At 35.6% G+C, this 19,206-nt stretch overlaps 1 protein-coding gene and 1 non-coding gene across 4 annotated transcripts; both read left to right on the plus strand.

Annotated features, from left to right (window-relative positions):
- Positions 1–235: 235 nt before the first annotated feature.
- LOC116121508 (callose synthase 5) lies at positions 236–15,234 on the plus strand. Of its 3 annotated transcripts, none has more exons than XM_031407460.1 (43): positions 236–251; positions 2,062–2,235; positions 2,378–2,478; positions 2,998–3,119; positions 3,234–3,330; positions 3,469–3,579; positions 3,674–3,802; positions 3,908–4,000; positions 4,331–4,422; positions 4,558–4,684; positions 4,796–4,933; positions 5,007–5,083; positions 5,193–5,271; positions 5,355–5,480; positions 5,586–5,700; positions 6,240–6,574; positions 6,918–6,970; positions 7,049–7,109; positions 7,216–7,297; positions 7,386–7,435; positions 7,559–7,645; positions 8,330–8,452; positions 8,536–8,642; positions 8,726–8,810; positions 8,897–9,057; positions 9,404–9,527; positions 9,633–9,727; positions 9,839–9,956; positions 10,076–10,227; positions 10,520–10,629; positions 10,725–10,850; positions 10,928–10,996; positions 11,079–11,268; positions 11,375–11,489; positions 11,574–11,693; positions 11,782–11,897; positions 12,237–12,320; positions 12,606–12,718; positions 12,813–13,042; positions 13,336–14,148; positions 14,320–14,370; positions 14,481–14,666; positions 14,852–15,234. In XM_031407460.1, exons 2-43 carry the CDS (start codon positions 2,073–2,075, stop codon positions 15,080–15,082), a joined length of 5,757 nt encoding a protein of 1,918 aa, XP_031263320.1. In that variant the 5' UTR covers positions 236–251; positions 2,062–2,072; the 3' UTR covers positions 15,083–15,234. The 3 variants fall into 3 exon arrangements, with proteins under 3 accessions (XP_031263320.1, XP_031263321.1, XP_031263323.1); XM_031407461.1 differs by having other exon boundaries at positions 10,928–10,993; positions 11,076–11,268; XM_031407463.1 differs by lacking the exon at positions 236–251 and having other exon boundaries at positions 2,046–2,235; positions 5,193–5,274; positions 5,364–5,480.
- On the plus strand, positions 10,925–11,016 carry LOC116121520. Its single transcript, XR_004126740.1, has one exon. It is a non-coding gene; the product is annotated as a small nucleolar RNA J33 (small nucleolar RNA).
- Positions 15,235–19,206: the final 3,972 nt, after the last annotated feature.

A 19,206-nucleotide genomic window follows, 5' to 3' on the forward strand; every position in this document is an offset into this window, starting at 1 on the left:
TTGTTTTCTTTTATTTAAGGAGCTTTTGTTTGTTTATTTATCTGTTTGGTTGTCGAGAAAGTGCACGAGAAAATATTTTGTTTGGTTTTCCGAGAATGTATGTAGCTGCATTATTATGAGGAATTATTTTTCTTTTTTCTAATCTTCTTTTGTAGTTTAGCTCTCCATAATGTTTTAATTTCTCTTTCATTTCTTGTATTTTTGTTTATTTAATCTGTTTGGTTGTGGAGAAAGTGCTACGTCTCGAGAATGTATTTAGCTGCATAATCATGAGGAATTATTCATCCGTATCTTTTTTTTCTTTTGTCTTTTCTTTATTCAAGAAGCTAGCTGATCGGTTTTTTTTTTAAAATTTTTTATTTCAGGATATTTTTTTTGTTTATTTATTTATCTGTTTGGTTGTCGAGAAAGTGCTACGTCCGTGCATGAGAAATTTTTTTGTTTGGTTTTCCGAGAATGCATGTATAGCTGCATTATTCATCTTTTTCTTTTCTTATAGTTTAGTTCTGTATGGTAGTTGAGAAAGTGCATGGTAATTTGATTTTAAAAGCATTTTGTTCGAGTTTACTTCTGTTTGGATGGCGAGAAAGTGCACGAAAATTTGAATATAAAAAGCATTTCATTATGCATGGTTAAGTTCTGTTTGGTTGGCCAGAAATTGCACAAGAATGTTATTGAAAAACCATAATTCCTTCTGGATAGTTGTATACTTCTATTTCGTTTCTAGAAGCAACAAAAACCGCTATCCTTTTTTTTTTTCTATTTTTGAAATTATTCAAGAAGCTAGCTGATCAGTTGTTTTTTTAATTATTTATTTAAGGAGTTTTTGTTTATTTATTTATGTGTTTGGTTGTCGAGAAAGCGCATGAGAAAAGTTTCTGTTTGGTTTTCCAAGAATGTATATAGCTGCATTCTTCTATATGTTTGTTTCTTTAGATTGGAGGGGTTAATCGGTTAATTTGTTTTGGTTTTGTTTCGTTTTCGAGAAAGTGCGTAAGCACGTGCGTGCGTGACTGCATGAGAACGAGGAATTAATTATTATTCAATTATTAATTAATCATCTTCTTTCTAGTTTACGAGCTGTTTTTTGAGGAGAGAGTTTGTGAGAATTTGAATGTAGAAGAATTTTTGTTCTGATTTGCCTAATTCTGTTTGGATTGCGAGAATGTGAATGATAATTTGAATGTGAAAGTGTCTGTGTTTCGTTCCGGTCTAGCTTGTTCTGATTGGACGGTGAGAAAGTGTATGAATGTAAAAGCATTTTTTATCGAGAAAGTACGTACGTGCATGAGAATGAGGAATTATTCATTTTCCTTTTTATTGTAGTTTAGTTCTGTTTGGATGGCGAGAAAGTGCATAACATTTTGACTGTAAAAGCCTTTCGTTCTGGTTTATAGTTTTGTTTCAATGGCGAGAAAGTGCAAGAAAATTTGAATAAAAAAAGCATTTCGTCATGCATGGCATAGTTCTGTTTGGTTGGCCAGAAATTGCACCAGAATGTTGTTGAAAAACCATAATTCGTTCTGGATAGTTCTGTTCTAGAAGCAGAATCAACGATCGTTGGTTCTGAGCTAAAACAATATTCCTTGAAGTTGGTTTAAGTGCATCTGAAATTATGATTCAGTTTCATCATAGTATTCGGCTTGGTAGCTGAAAAATTAATCAGTGAAAATTCAGCTTATTTTGTCATCTTTTCCTGCAGTTTCTGAGCTTCCAGACAGCCCTGGTCCTTGATTTTTCTCCAAAACTCGATTCCAACATATTTTGTTACAAATTGATTCTACAGTTACATTTCAAACTCCAGATGAATTAAATAACATTTTATCTGATTGCTTGTTGATCATTTTCCTTCATTTTCTTAGCCACCAAACAAACCTGAAACCAAAAATCGACTCGTTAAAATTGATGAGGCTGCTTATGTGTTAATCTAATCCATGAATCTGTATAATTAATAATAGATTTATGTTCAAGAATGGTGTTGCGACTATTGATTGAATGCTGTTAATTGGGTTTTGACAGAGAGCGAGCAGTAGTAGGCGGCAGAAATGTCGAACATGGAAGCGGGGCCACAGATGGGCAGCCTTCTCAGGCGGCCTTCGAGAAGCGCTGCCATGACCACCTTCTCTACGGAGGTTTTTGACAACGAGGTCGTTCCCTCTTCACTCGGCAGTATTGCCCCCATCCTTCGCATCGCCACCGACGTCGAAAGCGAACGCCCTCGCGTCGCTTATCTCTGTACGGTCTCTCATTTCTCTATTTATTTAAAATTATAAAATAATTAATTAAAATACATTATTGAAAAAATATAATTTTTTCTTTTTTATTATTGGTTTAGATATTTTCTTAAAGCACTTTCTGTGTTTTTGTTTTTAAAAAGGTCGGTTCTACGCGTTTGAGAAGGCTCACAGATTGGATCCGAGTTCTAGCGGTCGTGGTGTGAGGCAGTTCAAGACAGCTTTGTTGCAAAGATTAGAGAGGGTAATTGAAATTTGATTATTCTCTATAATCATTAATTAATAAATTTTCTATTATTACCAAAAAAGAAGAGGAACAGTTATTTGTTCTACGATGAAGTATTGTCTCTGAGTAAAAGGAAATGTAGGGAAAGTGAGTCCCTTCTGATTCCATTGTCGCTAAATTTTTTACTTTCCGTTTCAATTCTTGTATTTTTATGTGGAAATTAAAAATTGGATATCAATAACGAAATACAATATTCTCAAAGAGAAAGATGAAAGAGATGATCTTTTTTACTTTTGACTATGTATGTGTAGTATATTGTTCTTCAGGTAATTTTTAACCGGTGGTTTGAGTTCATTTTGTCAAATTAGTTTTGGGGGAGTTTGTTAAAATCGGTTACTGTGCTATAGTGTGCTATAGGTGTCTCTCAAGACGCTAGCTGCAGGATTGACCTTTGGAGCAGTAGTTTGATTAGTGTTTTGTCATGGCTTAATTGAAGAATCAAGAAAACTGATTTTAACCTATTTATTTTTCGATCAGGACAATGCATCCAGTCTTGCCTCTCGTGTTAAAAAGACTGATGCACGGGAAATCGAAAGCTATTATCAGCAGTACTATGAACACTATGTTAGATCCCTTGACCAGGGGGAGCAAGCAGACAGGTGCTTAAATTATTTACTTCCCTTACTATTTTTACTATTTCTATTGGATGATAAGGGTATTCACCAAAAACTGGATTCTACATGTTAATTGCATTGGTCCCAATTTGTTGACAGAGCTCAGCTTGGTAAGGCCTACCAGACGGCCGGAGTGCTTTTTGAAGTGCTTTGCGCTGTTAATAAGACTGAGAAAGTTGAAGAAGTTGCTCCTGAGGTATGTCCGTTTCTAATTGTTCTACCTTAATTTTGTCCAGTTAGTGGTTATTCTGCTAAATTTGTCATCTTTTTGTTCCTCTATCATTATTGACAATTTGATGGCTTAAAAATATGGTAAATGTTTTTCTCTGACCAGATTATTGCAGCGGCTAAGGATGTCCAAGAAAAGAAGGAAATCTATGCGCCATATAACATTCTTCCTCTGGATGCTGCTGGGGCTTCACAATCTCTCATGCAGCTTGAGGAGGTATTTTATGGAATGAATCTGTTATCTATTGTATATTCTTATTACCTTGTGACTGGTTCAGTTTACCACTTTAAGTCCTCTCTTTCTGTTACAGGTTAAGGCTGCTGTCTCTGCCTTGTGGAACACCCGTGGCTTGAATTGGCCACTTTCCTTCGAACCACAGAGACAGAAAGCTGGAGATTTAGATCTTCTTGATTGGCTAAGGGCTATGTTTGGTTTTCAGGCATGTTGACCAGTATGAAGTCAATCGAGGAAGTGTTTTAGCTTATAATCACTGTATGTCCTTGGAAAAGTAATTAATGAGCTAAGTTTATTTTGATAACTGCAGAAAGATAATGTCAGAAACCAGAGAGAGCATTTGATTTTACTACTTGCTAATAATCATATAAGGCTTCATCCCAAGCCTGAACCCCTTAACAAGGTATGTACCAGAATATTTCCTTTAAGTTCTATTTTTTTTTTTTTTTTTTGCATATCAATTCTTCCAGCCATGTTAGTATTATTGGACATCATGATGATTGCTGCACCCGAGCATTCTAGATATTGTTGTTGAATTTAGAGTTTGGGGCTTAACTTTAAAATGTTTGCATTTTGTGTGTAGATGCTCACATGAACAACATGTTCAATATCTAGTTGACTTCAATGTCCTAATTGTAATCTCTTATTTTCTTATGAACGGCATCTTTATGAGTGGCATTCCCTGCATATGTTTTTCAGTGCTGGCCTCTGGCTAAACCCATTTGTCTTGCAGCTTGATGAACGAGCTATTGATGCAGTTATGAATAAGCTTTTTAAGAATTATAAAACATGGTGCAAATTTTTAGGACGAAAACACAGTTTAAGGTGAGACATAACAGTCTCTTCTCCACTTTTGTTGTGACCTCTTTGCATGTTTTTTTTTTTTTTCTAGTGTGAACTCAAACTTCTTATGTGTGGTCAAGAACTTTTGATGCTCATATTCATCTCTCTTCCTTTCAGGCTCCCTCAAGGTGCTCAAGAAATACAGCAAAGAAAGATGCTATACATGGGCCTATATCTTCTCGTATGGGGTGAAGCAGCTAATATTCGCTTCATGCCAGAGTGTCTGTGCTATATTTTTCATAATGTGAGTTCCGTTGAATTGTCTGTGAACTCCCCCACTATATCAACCAATAGTTTGTTGTTAATGAAAATTGTATTTACTGTATATGAGTAAACCCCTGACACAACATTTCAGATGGCATATGAACTCCATGGCCTCTTGGCTGGAAATGTTAGCATTGTCACTGGAGAAAACATTAAACCTTCTTATGGTGGCGATGATGAGGCATTCCTGCGGAAAGTTGTAACACCCATTTATCGTGTAATCGAAAAGGTATGCTATAGCAGAAGGATTTCCATGAGGTCCTTTTGCTCTAAATCTAATGTTTGTTCTTAAAATGTTCCAGGAAGCCAAGAAGAGTAAGGGTGGGAAAGCTTCTAACTCAGATTGGTGCAATTATGATGATCTCAATGAGTATTTCTGGTTTGTATGAACTTACTATGAGAGTTCAAGTTGAAAATCAAAGTTTTACCAGATCTTTTGGTCTACTTAAATTCGAGATACAAATTTGGTTTTGCTATGTGCTGATCAGGTCACCTGATTGCTTCTCTCTTGGTTGGCCTATGCGTGATGATGGTGACTTTTTCAAATCAACACGTGACAAGGGACAGGTAGTCCTTCATTCTAAAATATTGTCCAGACTGAACCCAAATTTTTTTGTTGGTCCTTTATCTGAAATTTACTTCTACGCCAGGGAAGGAAGGGTAATCAAAAAAAATCTGGGAGCACAGGAAAATCAAATTTTGTTGAAACACGAACATTTTGGAACATTTTTCGAAGTTTTGATAGATTGTGGACTTTCTATATACTGGCTTTGCAGGTATTCAATAGTTGCAAGGGAAACTCTAAATGTTGGTCAAGTATTTTTGAGTTTTTTGTTCTTGTGCGCATAACAGTTATTTTATCTCAAATTCTTTTGCTGTAGGCAATGCTTATTGTTGCATGGACAAATGTTTCGCCGATGGAGATCTTTCGGATTGATATTATGTATTACTTATCTAGTGTTTTCATCACAGCAGCCTTTCTGCGGTTCCTTCAAAGTATGACCTTCTTGCTTAGTTGCTCCAAGATTCTAGTTGAAGCATGATACATACAGTTATGCTAGCATCTTTATTTGGCTGCTCATAATGTAAAGAATTCATTTAGTACTAAGTGCGGATCACTATAATTTCCAGGAAATATGGATATTATTATGGTTGATCTTTTAAGTTTAAGAAGTACAGTTTCTCTTTAATCTTAAGATGCTTTTGCGGTGTGGAAGTTGTGATATATTTATTTATTTTATTTTTCTTTTAATAAATGCTCAAATGTATATAACAAACAGACAAACAGCCACTTTGTAATCACTAGAATAATGTAATTTAGAAGAAGCAATGAAAGAAAACAGAAAGCTTGTAGGGAAAATTCCTTTATACTATTTACTTCTTATAACTCATAAATTTACAAAATATATATACATATATATATATGGTTACAGTTATTAATAGTTCAAAAGGCTATTACCTTTGTTTGACTCTATGGTATAATTCATACACATTGTTAATTTGAAGTTCTGTTTCTTCTTTTTACTTCCTTTCAGGTATTCTGGACATTATTCTGAACTTCCCAGGATATCATCGGTGGAAGTTCAGTGAAGTGCTTCGAAACATTCTCAAGATAGTAAATAGCTTTGCCTGGGCAGTAGTTCTTCCAGTATGTTATGTGTCATCCGTATCTTATGCCCCTCGGCAGTTTAAGGATTGGCTGACATTTCTTCCTCAAACAAAGGGCATTCCTCCTTTATATATCATGGCTGTGGGTTTATATATGCTCCCAAATTTACTGGCAGCTTGTTTGTTCATTTTTCCAATGCTCCGACGCTGGATTGAGAACTCAGACTGGCACATTGTTAGGCTTCTCTTATGGTGGTCACAGGTATCCATGATATCATTCTTCATATTATCTCATTGATGCATAAGATGGATATCTACTTTACAGTTTGAACGAATCTGTTAATAACTCTCATGATGAAGATTAATAACACCTCTTTCCATTACTAATAATGAAGAAGAGCAGTCTCAAACCGCCTTTCTTCTTAATATCAGTGTAGACATATCTTTTCCATTTTGGGACATTTATTGAAATAACTTATAATTAGTTTTGCTACATAAAGTTGTTTTGTGATGAAAATTCTGAGCTCTTTGTTAAATACTTGATTTCCTCAAGCTATAACCAACTGTTATTTCATCTATTAAAAGAATGAATTTACTTTATGCAGCCAAGAATTTATGTTGGAAGAGGAATGCATGAAAGCCAATGGGCTCTTTTCAAGTGAGTACTATTTAGATTTTTAATTTAATTTTTGGTTGAGAAATTGCTCCAATGTTCAAATATATCTTCTGATTTTAGGTATACTCTTTTCTGGATACTACTCTTCTGTGCAAAATTTGGATTCAGCTATTTTATCCAGGTAAGATCACTTCTAACTGTTATCATATTTGTTATTTAAACATGGATTATACGCTTTTTTTTTTTTTTTTTTTTTTTTTTTAATCGTTACTACTTTCCTTTTCCAGATAAGACCTTTGGTGAAACCAACAAAAGACATAATGAATATTAGTCATGTTAAATATGCATGGCCTGATTTTTTCCCGGGAGGTACTCTTTGCTTTTCCTTCCTTTTATTTTTCGTGCTTTTGAGTTATATTTTTCTCTGCATGTTAAATTCTTTCACTTGTCGATGCAGCTGATCACAACTATGGGGCAGTTGTCTCATTCTGGCTTCCAATAATCTTGGTGTGGTTTTACTGCACTTCCTGTCTTTTGTATAGACACGTTTCTTTTGCTCAGCTTATGATGGATGCACTCTTGTTACATTTTTGTTCAAGCGTTTCTGATTATTTTAGTGTTTTACTGCAGATTTACTTTATGGACACTCAAATTTGGTATGCTATATTCTCGACTTTGTGTGGTGGTGTTGTTGGGGCCTTTGATCGCCTAGGAGAGGTAATCCTTTTGAAGTATCATTCATCATTCAAACCCATCTTTTATGTTGTACATTTATGCATTGACATATGCAATTTGATACAAACTGTCTGGACATTCCAATTATGCCTTTGTTTGTTAGAGTTTCAAGGTGAGCTTGACACCTTGGCAGATTCTAGATTAATTGGGCATCTTTTTATTTGGAAGTTATATGTTGTGCCTTTGCCTAGGGAAGGAGGCCAGATGATTTCATGTTATTGTTTTCCCATTTTGTTTCACCTTACATATCAAGTCTTTTGTGAAGTTCTAATACAATTGTTAGAATGGAGTCTTGCCATTGTAATTTTTCCCTTCTTTTAATATATATGCTGCTTCTAAAATCTCAGTTTGGATGCATCTTGAAAGGCTAATGTCATTAGGGTGGTTTATCCATTACTTGCTAGCTATATGTCATACTCTCCATCTCTCAGAAGGCATGCTTCACATTGAAATCCTTTACTTAACCGCAAAAAATATTATACAAGGCCACTTTTTCACCCTATTTTTATTAAATTCCAAAAAATTGTTTCTTGTACTGGGAGAGCTCAGGGTTAATGTTAAGATATATATATCTAATAAGGTATCAACACCAGGGCTTTCTTCATTAGTTTCAGTCATTGATAATTATGCGATAGTAAATTCTCACATCCTGTTATTTTATTATAGATACGAACCTTGGGCATGCTGAGGTCACGGTTCCAATCCTTACCTGGAGCATTTAACACATATTTGGTGCCTTCAGATAAGACACCTAAAAGGGGATTCTCCTTCTCAAAGCGATTTGCTGAGGTTGATCATACTTCTCAAATCATATAGCTATCAAATGATAGTTGAGATGAAGTAATTTTTCTAAACTTTTTATGTCTGCTTAGGTTACGGCAAGTAGGAGAAGTGAAGCTGCAAAATTTGCTCAGTTGTGGAACGAAGTAATTTGTAGTTTCCGTGAAGAAGATCTGATAAGTGACAGGAAAGGCCCCCAGTCATGATAAATTGTTTCTTTTAGTCTATTATCGTTTTACTAACCCTGCAATCAAAACTAAATTGGGCATCTTTTTAACTCAGGGAGATGGATATGTTGCTAGTTCCTTATACGTCAGATCCTAGCCTTAAAATAATTCAGTGGCCACCTTTTTTGCTAGCGAGCAAGGTCCAATAAACCATTCCAAATTTCTGATGTTCTATTACTGATGTGTTATTGTTCCTCTTGTGTTGACTGATTTTCTTCTGTTTCAGATCCCAGTAGCATTGGATATGGCAGCTCAATTTCGATCTAAGGACTCTGACCTTTGGAAGCGTATATGTGCTGATGAGTACATGAAATGTGCAGTGATTGAATGCTATGAGTCTTTCAAACTTGTCCTGAAAGTTTTGGTAGCTGGAGAAAATGAGAAAAGGTTATTGGGATTTTTTTTTTTCCCCTTCATTTTCTTTATTCTAGTCTGAATTTTTTTTTTTTTTTTTTTTGAAGAACTGAACAAATTGCAATGTTTGGAAGTACGCCAAATTACATTTTTTAAGTATCAAGTTTCAGGCCTCATTAGAGCCCAGAATTTCAGCCTGCATTAATTTTTATACTCACCAGTTCCTCCTCCATTTCCTCTCCCGCCACCAACTCCAACCCCTTTTAACATTTCCTTTATTCTAATCACCATATGTTGTTATTAAGAATGATGATAAATTTAACTCGTTTTGAGAATATAGTTTTTCTGGAAGAATTGTAACTTCAGTTTACTTTAACAGGATAATTGGCATCATCATTAAAGAAATTGAGTCCAATATTTTGAAGAATACATTTCTTGCAAATTTCAGAATGGGTTCTTTGCCCAGCCTTTGCAAGAAAGTTGTAGAGCTTGTGGGAATTTTGGTATGCCATTTGAAAAAGTTCCTAATAGATGCAAGTTGCATTTGCCATTCTGCATTTACCTTTGCCTATAGTTATCAGAAACTTACTCTTCTTTTCTTGTTGCAGAAAGAACCAGAAATCAACAAGAAGGATACTGTGGTATTGTTGCTGCAAGATATGTTAGAAGTTGTTACCCGTGATATGATGGTGAATGAGAACAGGTAGGTGACTATGTTGCCTTCTAGTTAGAGTATAATGCATCTAATGTTAGTGCTACAACTATTTCTTCTACAAAGGCTCACACAGTTCCTTGCTCACACTTAATCTGACAGCGAATTGGTGGAACTTGGAAATAGTAACAAGGAGTCTGGAAGGCAACTATTCGCTGGTACTGATGCAAAACCAGCTATATTGTACCCTCCTGTAGTTACATCACAGTGGGAAGAACAGGTAAATATGTATATATAATACTGGATGTACTAGTTTCAAAAATTATGTTTGAATAAAAATATCCTGAACCATTACTTTCTGCTACAATTGATACCCTTTTCTGCTTATTGATGTTCCAGATAAAGCGCCTTCATCTCCTTTTGACAGTAAAAGAATCAGCCATCGATGTACCAACAAACCTTGAAGCTCGTAGAAGGATTGCATTCTTCTCAAACTCTCTGTTCATGGATATGCCACGTGCTCCTCGAGTCCGTAAGATGCTTTCATTCAGGTGTGGTCCATTGTTCATTCACACGAGCATAAAATAGATGTTATTATTGTTAATTGATTCCTTTTGGAGAAAATGATTGTTGGAACTTGGAAATGTCATCCTTCCCAAGTATTCCACCTAGGATCAAGTGGGGCTTAATACTTGTAGTGACAGTGTCCTTTTGAGATTAGTGTTTTAATACATACAAATTGTTTTTGGATTGCTTGAGAAACTTTGTCCGACAAAGGCATTACAGTCTGTTCAAATTGCAATGTTTTCTCATAATCAAAATGATTTTCTTTTGCATGGACAGTGTCTTGACTCCATACTACAGCGAGGAGACAGTTTATTCTAAAGCTGACCTTGAAATGGAGAATGAAGATGGTATATCTATCATATACTACTTGCAAAAGATCTTCCCAGGTTTGTACCATTGTGAACTTTTAAACTGAAATTCCATCCAATAGCAGTAGATTTTTTTCAGCGGCTTTAATATGATTGGTGTAATTGACTGTCAGATGAATGGAATAATTTCATGGAGCGAGTCAGTTGTAAGAAAGAGAGTGAGGTTTGGGAAAGTGATGAAAACATTTTACAGGTTCGTCATTGGGTCTCCTTAAGAGGACAAACTCTGTGCAGGACAGGTGATTGATTTGTTATTTTCTTCTTGGAATTCTATTTCGCTATGTATCTCTGTTGCAAATAATAATTCATGTTACAGTTAGAGGGATGATGTACTATAGAAGAGCTCTGAAGCTTCAGGCTTTTCTTGACATGGCTTCTGAAAGTGGTGAGTTCGTGTACTTACAGAAATAGTTATACTTTGAAGGTACTTAAGTTGGCTACTGATGCTTTCTCTCTCTTATGAGCAGAGATACTGGAAGGTTACAAAGCCATCACAGTTCCATCTGAGGAAGACAAGAAAAGTCAGAGATCCTTATATGCTCAATTAGAGGCAGTGGCCGACATGAAATTTACTTATGTTGCTACCTGTCAAAACTATGGAAATCAGAAGCGGAGTGGAGATCGTCGTGCTACAGACATCCTGAATTTGATGGTTAAGTACGTTCTCAGTGTGGTGATATCAAAGGGTTTTACAATTGAATATCTTGAATTGTTCCTGGGTTTCTTTTGTTCAAGACCCTAATTCCTATTGTTTTTTGTGTAGTAATCCCTCACTTCGTGTAGCATATATTGATGATGTTGAAGAAAGAGATAACAGTGGAACAGTTCAGAAGGTATATTATTCTGTCTTGGTGAAGGCTGTCGATAATCTCGACCAGGTAATTATCCTTTGAACTCCCAACATAATAAGAATTTTGGCGTATTGTACCACATATGCTAATTGGTTTCTATCCCTTCTAAAGGAAATTTACCGTATAAAATTGCCGGGTTCTGCAAAGTTGGGAGAAGGAAAGCCCGAAAATCAGAACCATGCTGTTGTCTTCACACGGGGAGAAGCTCTTCAGGCTATTGACATGAATCAGGTAAATCATGAGAAATAGTACTTTGTTATAGTTCCAGCATTGGTCTTTTGAACAAATTCTGACAATTAATTGCACCAACTTTTTGTAGGATAATTACTTGGAAGAAGCTTTCAAAATGCGTAACCTTCTGGAAGAATTTAATGAGGATCATGGAGTGCGTCCTCCTACAATTTTAGGTGTTCGTGAGCATATATTTACTGGAAGGTCTAATCATCACTTTGTCTTTTTGTACTTTCGTTAGCCCCTTTCTTTGGAAGCTATAAATCTTACAATAATACTATGCTTACTCACGATCTTACTAACGATCTTACTATCTTGTGTAAATATAAAGTATAGTACGGATACCATATGTAATTTTAATAAAGGATAGTAAAATAGTTAGTAAAGTTACCATACGCATAGTACGGATACCATATGTAATTTTAATAAAGGATAGTAAGATTGTTAGTAAGATCATTAGTAAGTATAGCATTACTCTAAATCTTATTGCATTTAGACAATGCACTATAGTTTTTTCTTATATGTTTTTCATCTCTGGTGCAGTGTTTCTTCTTTGGCTTGGTTTATGTCAAATCAGGAAACGAGCTTTGTCACTATAGGTCAAAGAGTTCTTGCTAGACCTTTGAAGTATGTTTTTTCTCTTGTAACTTCTTTTATTGAATAACTATTTCTAAGCTATAAAGCTACAAAGAACGGCAACATTATTTCCAAAATCACATTGTTGAGAAGAAAATTTACGACAAGTTATGTTGATATATTTTGATTTAAGAAATGTGATTACTGCCATAATTAATATATATATGTTCTCTTCTAGTGTTTAAAATTTTTTATTACTATATACAAACAAATTCGCTCTCTCTGAATAATAATGATAATGATGGATGGGTATATATTTGTTTTTGTTGGTTTTAGGGTCCGGTTCCACTATGGCCATCCCGATGTGTTTGACAGAATTTTCCACATAACTCGTGGTGGCATGAGCAAAGCTTCTAAGAATGTCAATTTGAGCGAGGACATATTTGCCGGTAAGCATCTTAATATATCTTTTTGTTTAAGCTATGTTTTGTTTGTGACACCCAAGATTTAATTTTCATGTTGATGTTTATTATGCTTTTGCAGGTTTCAACTCAACTCTAAGACGAGGGAATGTAACTCACCATGAATATATTCAAGTTGGGAAAGGTCGAGATGTGGGGCTGAACCAGATCTCTCTCTTTGAAGCGAAAGTTGCATGCGGGAATGGGGAGCAGACACTTAGCAGAGATATCTACAGATTAGGCCACCGATTCGACTTTTTCCGCATGATGTCATGCTACTTCACAACAATTGGCTTTTACGTTAGCTCAATGGTAATTCTCATTGCTTCCATCACTTAACAAAGGAAGTATTACATAAGCCAGCCTCAAGTGGATTTGATCTAGTCTTTTTCAGTTGCCTAATAATAATTTCATCCTTGAATCATATAATATAGATGAAAAATGATTTAAAACTGCAAGTCTGATATGTAAAAGTCAATCTGAAATAGGATTGGCTCAGCATTGAGATCTTGGACTCTCAGTTAGAAAGTTACTGATTTGGATTAAATCCCATCCCTCTATTTTCATTTCCTTCAACTAAATACTATGCTTCTGTTTTTATGCAGTTGGTTGTCCTTACAGTATATGCTTTCTTGTATGGCAAACTTTATCTGTCGTTAAGTGGATTGGAAGAGTCAATAATGAAGTTTGCTACAACCAGGAGGGACGACCCTCTAAAGGCAGCCATGGCTCAACAGTCGCTTGTTCAATTAGGTCTTTTGATGGCCTTGCCCATGGTCATGGAAATCGGACTGGAGAGAGGGTTCAGAACTGCATTAGGTGACATAATAATCATGCAGCTACAGCTAGCAGCCGTCTTCTTCACTTTCTCTCTCGGCACAAAGGCTCACTATTTCGGGCGCACTATCCTGCATGGTGGGGCAAAGTACAGAGCAACTGGGCGTGGTTTTGTTGTGCGGCATGAGAAGTTTGCTGAGAACTATAGGCTTTACTCGAGGAGTCACTTTGTCAAGGGACTGGAGCTTATGGTGTTGCTTGTATGTTACCAGATGTATGGTAAAGCAGCAAAGAGTCAAATCGTTTATCTTCTTCTCACAATCTCGATGTGGTTCCTTGTTGTTTCTTTTTTGTTTGCTCCTTTCCTCTTTAACCCTTCGGGATTTGAGTGGCAAAAGATAGTGGACGATTGGGATGATTGGGCAAAGTGGATCAGCAGCCGAGGAGGAATTGGTGTGCCATCAACCAAGAGCTGGGAATCCTGGTGGGAAGAAGAGCAGGAACACCTGCAGCACACTGGCCTTTTAGGACGCCTTTGGGAGATTATTCTTACACTACGCTTCTTTGTCTATCAGTATGGAATCGTTTATCAACTAGATTTGACTAAGAAGAGCAAACCGGGTGAAGAACGAAGCATCATGGTAAGTATGAGCCTTTTTTTAACTTTTGGTATATAATCTGTTCTAGTTCCAACTATGTGTGATATGGCATCCAAAATTCATATTTTAAAATGATATATCAACAAATATATAAGATTTGAATTTTGTGATTCCAACCCTAAGCAAGGTGTCTTATTTGCTTTTGTGATTCAGGTCTACGGCATGTCCTGGCTGGTTATTGTAGCTTTGATGATTATCTTAAAGGTTAGTGTTCAGACTTCAAAAGCTTTTTATTCTATATAAATATAACAATCTCAATTATGGTTATGGCTCTAGACTTTGGCTTCACTAATCGGTGAAACTTTGAACTGCAGATTGTGTCGATGGGCAGAAAGAAATTCAGTGCAGATTTTCAGCTGATGTTCAGACTTCTCAAATTGTTCCTGTTTATTGGCTTCTCGGTTACTCTCGTCCTCATGTTTCTTTTCCTTTCACTTGAAGTTGGAGATATTTTTCAGAGTTTACTGGCGTTCTTGCCAACAGGCTGGGCAATTCTGCAGGTACTTCATCTGTATCCAAAATCTCCTCTTGCTTATATAACAATGAATAAACTCTCTCTACCAACCAATATAACAAACACGATGCTTCATTGTCTTTCTATTTACGTTGCATTGAGTTTCTGTTCTCAAGTCCTTTGCCAGTGTATGTCACTCATTACCGATTTGTGTTGTTAAATGATCATCAGATTGGACAAGCTTGCAGGCCAATAGTTAAATGTCTTGGAATGTGGGGATCTGTCAAAGCTCTTGCACGAGGGTACGAGTACTTAATGGGGCTGTTCATCTTCGTGCCGGTGGCTATCCTTGCCTGGTTCCCATTCGTCTCTGAGTTCCAGACCAGGCTGCTGTTCAACCAAGCCTTCAGCCGAGGGCTTCAGATTCAACGTATTCTCTCTGGTGGAAAGAAGGACAAGTGAAAGAACTAGCAATTTCAGGATTATGATTGTAGAAATCTAATACAAAAACTAAAATGAGTGAAAGGAGATAATATACATGAATTAGGAAACAAAAATTAAAAAATGAATGAAAGAAAATAGCACAAAAATCTCCGCGGCTCTGCTCAGCAAAGCTCCCTTGTACTTGTAGTGCTTAGAGAGCATCAAAATTTTAGGCCTTTTTTTAAGTTCATTGCAATCACCAATACAACATACATTCTTCTCTCTATTATTTCAATCAAATATTACTCAATCATGTATATGATAAATGTGTAATAGATGCAATGTGCAGTAAAGAAACAAAGAAAAAAAAGGTCATGATCTTGTTTGTATAATTCTCTCTTCTTTTTTTCTTTTTCTTTTGTCACGTACCCAATCTGAAAGGCAAAAAATCACTGTATATGTGCACGGACGAACCTATGTAGAGGCTACTGGGGGCTGCTGATCCCACTCAATTTTTTTTTAATAATTCTTTTTATATATATTTGTCTCATTTTTTTCGAATTTGATATAATCTACTTTGTAAATCGACTCCGCCAATCTAAAATTAAAATCAAATTTTTTATATTGTTTAGTAAACAAATAATGTTTTGTTGTTTAAGAAAATAAGTGTTTTATTAATTCAATATTTTTTATATTGCCTCTATTAATTAGAAGTCAACTAAAGAGGCTCTGATATGGTTGTGAGTAGTCGAGAGACACCAAGAGGCTCCGATATGGCCGTTTCTAACCATATTGATGGCAAAAAAGGGCCATATTGGAGTAGATCTGGATGGAAATGATCACATCTATTTTAATCATTTCCGGCCAAATCGATGGATAGATCTACTCTGACATGGCCATTTTCCGCCATCAATATGGCTAGAAACGGCCATATCAAAACCTCCCTGTGTCTCTCGGCTACTCATGGCGACTTCCGGCGACGGATAGCGGTAGCGGGCAGTGGCTTGGGTTGGTGGGGGTGATTTTGTTATAAATTAAAGTTTTATATAAGCAGGGGTGTTTTAGCTAAATCTGAAACGTTGAATATTGGGGGTTCAAAAAATTATTCAAAAATTAGTAATAAAAATAATATTATATTAATATTTAAAAAGAGGACAATTTAGTAATTTAAATAATATACCCACCAATTTATTTCTCCCAACCAAACATATTAATATAACATACCCACCAATTTATTCTATAACCAAACACATTTTCTTAAAGATTCCCAGTACTCTTCAAGGTAATCTAACTTTCCAGTAATTCAATATTCTCTAAACCAAACGCATCTTATTAAGTTTATAATATGTCACATGGTAATACATACAGGGGTCGTTTGGATCGGGTTGAAATTTTTTAACTTGGGTATTATTTGTTTAATTGAGCAGATAACCGTGTTTGGCATTTTTGTACAAAAACATTTCGGAAAAATAAGATGACAAACAGTGCCAAAAAGGGGCTAAATTATCGAGCATACTATTACCTGAGGGGGGGCTGTTATTGAAACATTCCTCCGGTAATCATAATTTTTGTCCAATCTTGGCCCTAAATAGTGGATTATGCGAACGAAAATATCATTTGGTTTATTAATAATTACAAAATAGCCAATTTGCACAAACAGACGTATTTGTCCTCAGTTTTTTTCTTTTTTGGATGAAACTGCCCTGCTTTTTTCAAAAATTCCACAAAGATTGGTGTACCCATATTATCCTCAGATATTTGCATATTATGACCAATATGCCCTTGAACTTCATTAAAACTGCAGTATAAAAGAAAAAAAATTCACAACCATATAGCCACGATTTCCTTCTTTGCGCTAAAACTTGTTCGTCGTTGCTGGAGTCTTCTTCTCATCGATCTCGTTCGCCAGTTTGTCAGTCCGATCGCCATTTCCAGTAAGTCCTTTGCCCTCTTTCCTTTGTATGTTGCGTGATTTGTTTGGATTGCAATGCATAACCCTAACTTGTCCATTTTGCCTCTGTCGTTGGTCCACGATCTCCGCCGCAGCAACGTCGGGTCTTCGTCACCCTCTGTTTGCTCCCGACAGCACTCCAATCGCGGTTATCAGTAAGTTCATCGCCTCCTTATGGTGTAGGAAGATTATTAAATTGAGAGGGTTGGTTTGTTTCACTTTAGATAGGGTAATATTGTCGTGGAATAACCGATTTGATGCTGAAATTACATGAAAATAGTTTGAAATGGCAGTAGGGTTTAGGGTTTAATGTCGTGATTTGTTGCGTTTGAGTTAGGGTTCCTTTGTTTTTTCTATTTAAGGTTTGGTTGGGTGTGTTCTTTTTTATGTGTGTTAGGGTTGAAATTACTGAAATTGTGTGTATGAATTGCATTTTCAGTTATTGTTATGGTTGCAACGTGATTTCTTTGGATTGCAATTTCAAACCCTAACTTCTCCATTTTGCCTCTATCGTTGGTCCAGCATCTACGTCGCAGCAACCTTTGCTCTTCGTCACCATCTGTTTGCTCCCAACATCACTCCAATCACAGTTTTCGGTAAGTTCCTCGCCTTCTTATGTTGTAGAAAGATTATTAAATTGAGAGGGTTGGTCTGTGTCGCTTTACAGAGGGTAATATTGTCATGGAATAACTGATTTGATACTAAAATGACATGAAAATAATTCAAAAGGGCAGTAGGTTGCTGGTTTAATGTCGTGATTTGTTGCATTGCATTTAGGGTTGCTTTGTTTTTTGTATTTTATGTTTGGCTGAGTGTGTTCTTTTTTATGTGTGTTAAGACTGAAATTGTGTGTATGGACTGCATTTTGGGTTACTGTTATGGTTGCAATGGTGGCTGAAATTTCATGTGTTTATGGTTGCATTTTTTGTCGATCTGTGCATGTAATGGTGCCTGTACTATGTATATATGGTCAATGACTTGGCAAGGTAATTGAAATGCTAAAATCGATTTATTGTTGAAATTTTGTGTGCATTCGATAATTATTTGAATAACATTGTGGTTGGAGCTTTGGCATGTCTGGGTTACTTGTGCTTTGGGTGATATTGCTTTTCTTTGGACTATTTTAGGGGGCATCTACATAGATTTTTGGCTGCACGGTTAGGGTGGGTTTAGTATGGTGAGATGATGGTGTTAGTTGGTATAAATTTATGGGTATTCGGCATGTGAGTGTGGCCATGTTTCCAAACTAGAATAAGTTATTATTGTTATTATTAGAAATGATGTTTTTAGTCGATATAAATTTATGGGTATTTGGCATGTGCTCGTGGCTATGTTTTAAATTTTGAATAACTTATTATTGTTATTGGTTAAGCTTAGGGTTTTCTGTGTTAACGTCCTAATCTGAAAATAGATTTTGGTGTCATCAACCTTTGTGAAACTAAAAAGATACCTTTCAACCTCTTCCGACTCCCTATCAAGTACCAGGTCCTCAAACAAATCAAAATCAGAAAATTTGATAAACAGAAATAACCAATGACATAAATAATCAACCTTCAAATCAAGTTACGCTCTAGTTGAATGCTAAGAGAAATGATGGAGTACAAATAATAAAAACTTTTTTGTGGTGGGATTATCATCTTTTCTTACTCACAATTTCTACAGAAACAAATGAAAGAGTATCAGATTTTATTTTCGATAAATGAGGTAATTGAATAAAAGAATGAAAATATTACAACCTAGGAGACCAAACCTCTGCTGCTGCTAAAAACCTTGGGCATGCCCAAGAAACAACAAACTATACAAATAAAACAAAAAATAGTCCAAATATGTTGTGGTCCATGAGGTATGAAATACTTTTCAGCATGAGAATGAGAATTCGTTGGTTAGAAAGATAATAAAAAATATATTACAATCGTTATAGGAACATTTTTATTGGACAACCTAAGAATTAATCAAAATAGATTAAGCATGCGCAGTTACAAAACTGGATAAAATCAAATTTGATTGGATTCCTGCGATCAAGATAAACCTGAAAATGTACATACTATTGAGCATGCGAATCAAATTGAAATATTTATTGTCCACAACACAAAAATTAACAACAAATAATAAATTTAGTCCTAAAATGAAACTTGTAGTATAATAACCTTAAGAAAACACAATAATACAATACCAATTGAATTGCTAAAGAAGACAGTTTTGAGGGATTGAT

Source organism: Pistacia vera, unplaced genomic scaffold, assembly GCF_008641045.1.
Source record: "Pistacia vera cultivar Batoury unplaced genomic scaffold, PisVer_v2 Contig99, whole genome shotgun sequence".
Classification (NCBI taxonomy): Eukaryota; Viridiplantae; Streptophyta; class Magnoliopsida; order Sapindales; family Anacardiaceae; genus Pistacia; species Pistacia vera.

Coding starts and splice junctions, on each gene's coding strand:
- LOC116121508 (XM_031407463.1), top strand. CDS start 2,046: ATGTCGAACATGGAAGCGGGGCCACAGATGGGCAGCCTTCTCAGGCGG. Junction 9,957..10,075: donor CATCACAGTGGGAAGAACAG/GTAAATATGTAT, acceptor TTGATGTTCCAG/ATAAAGCGCCTTCATCTCCT. Junction 11,898..12,236: donor GAGCATATATTTACTGGAAG/GTCTAATCATCA, acceptor TCTCTGGTGCAG/TGTTTCTTCTTTGGCTTGGT.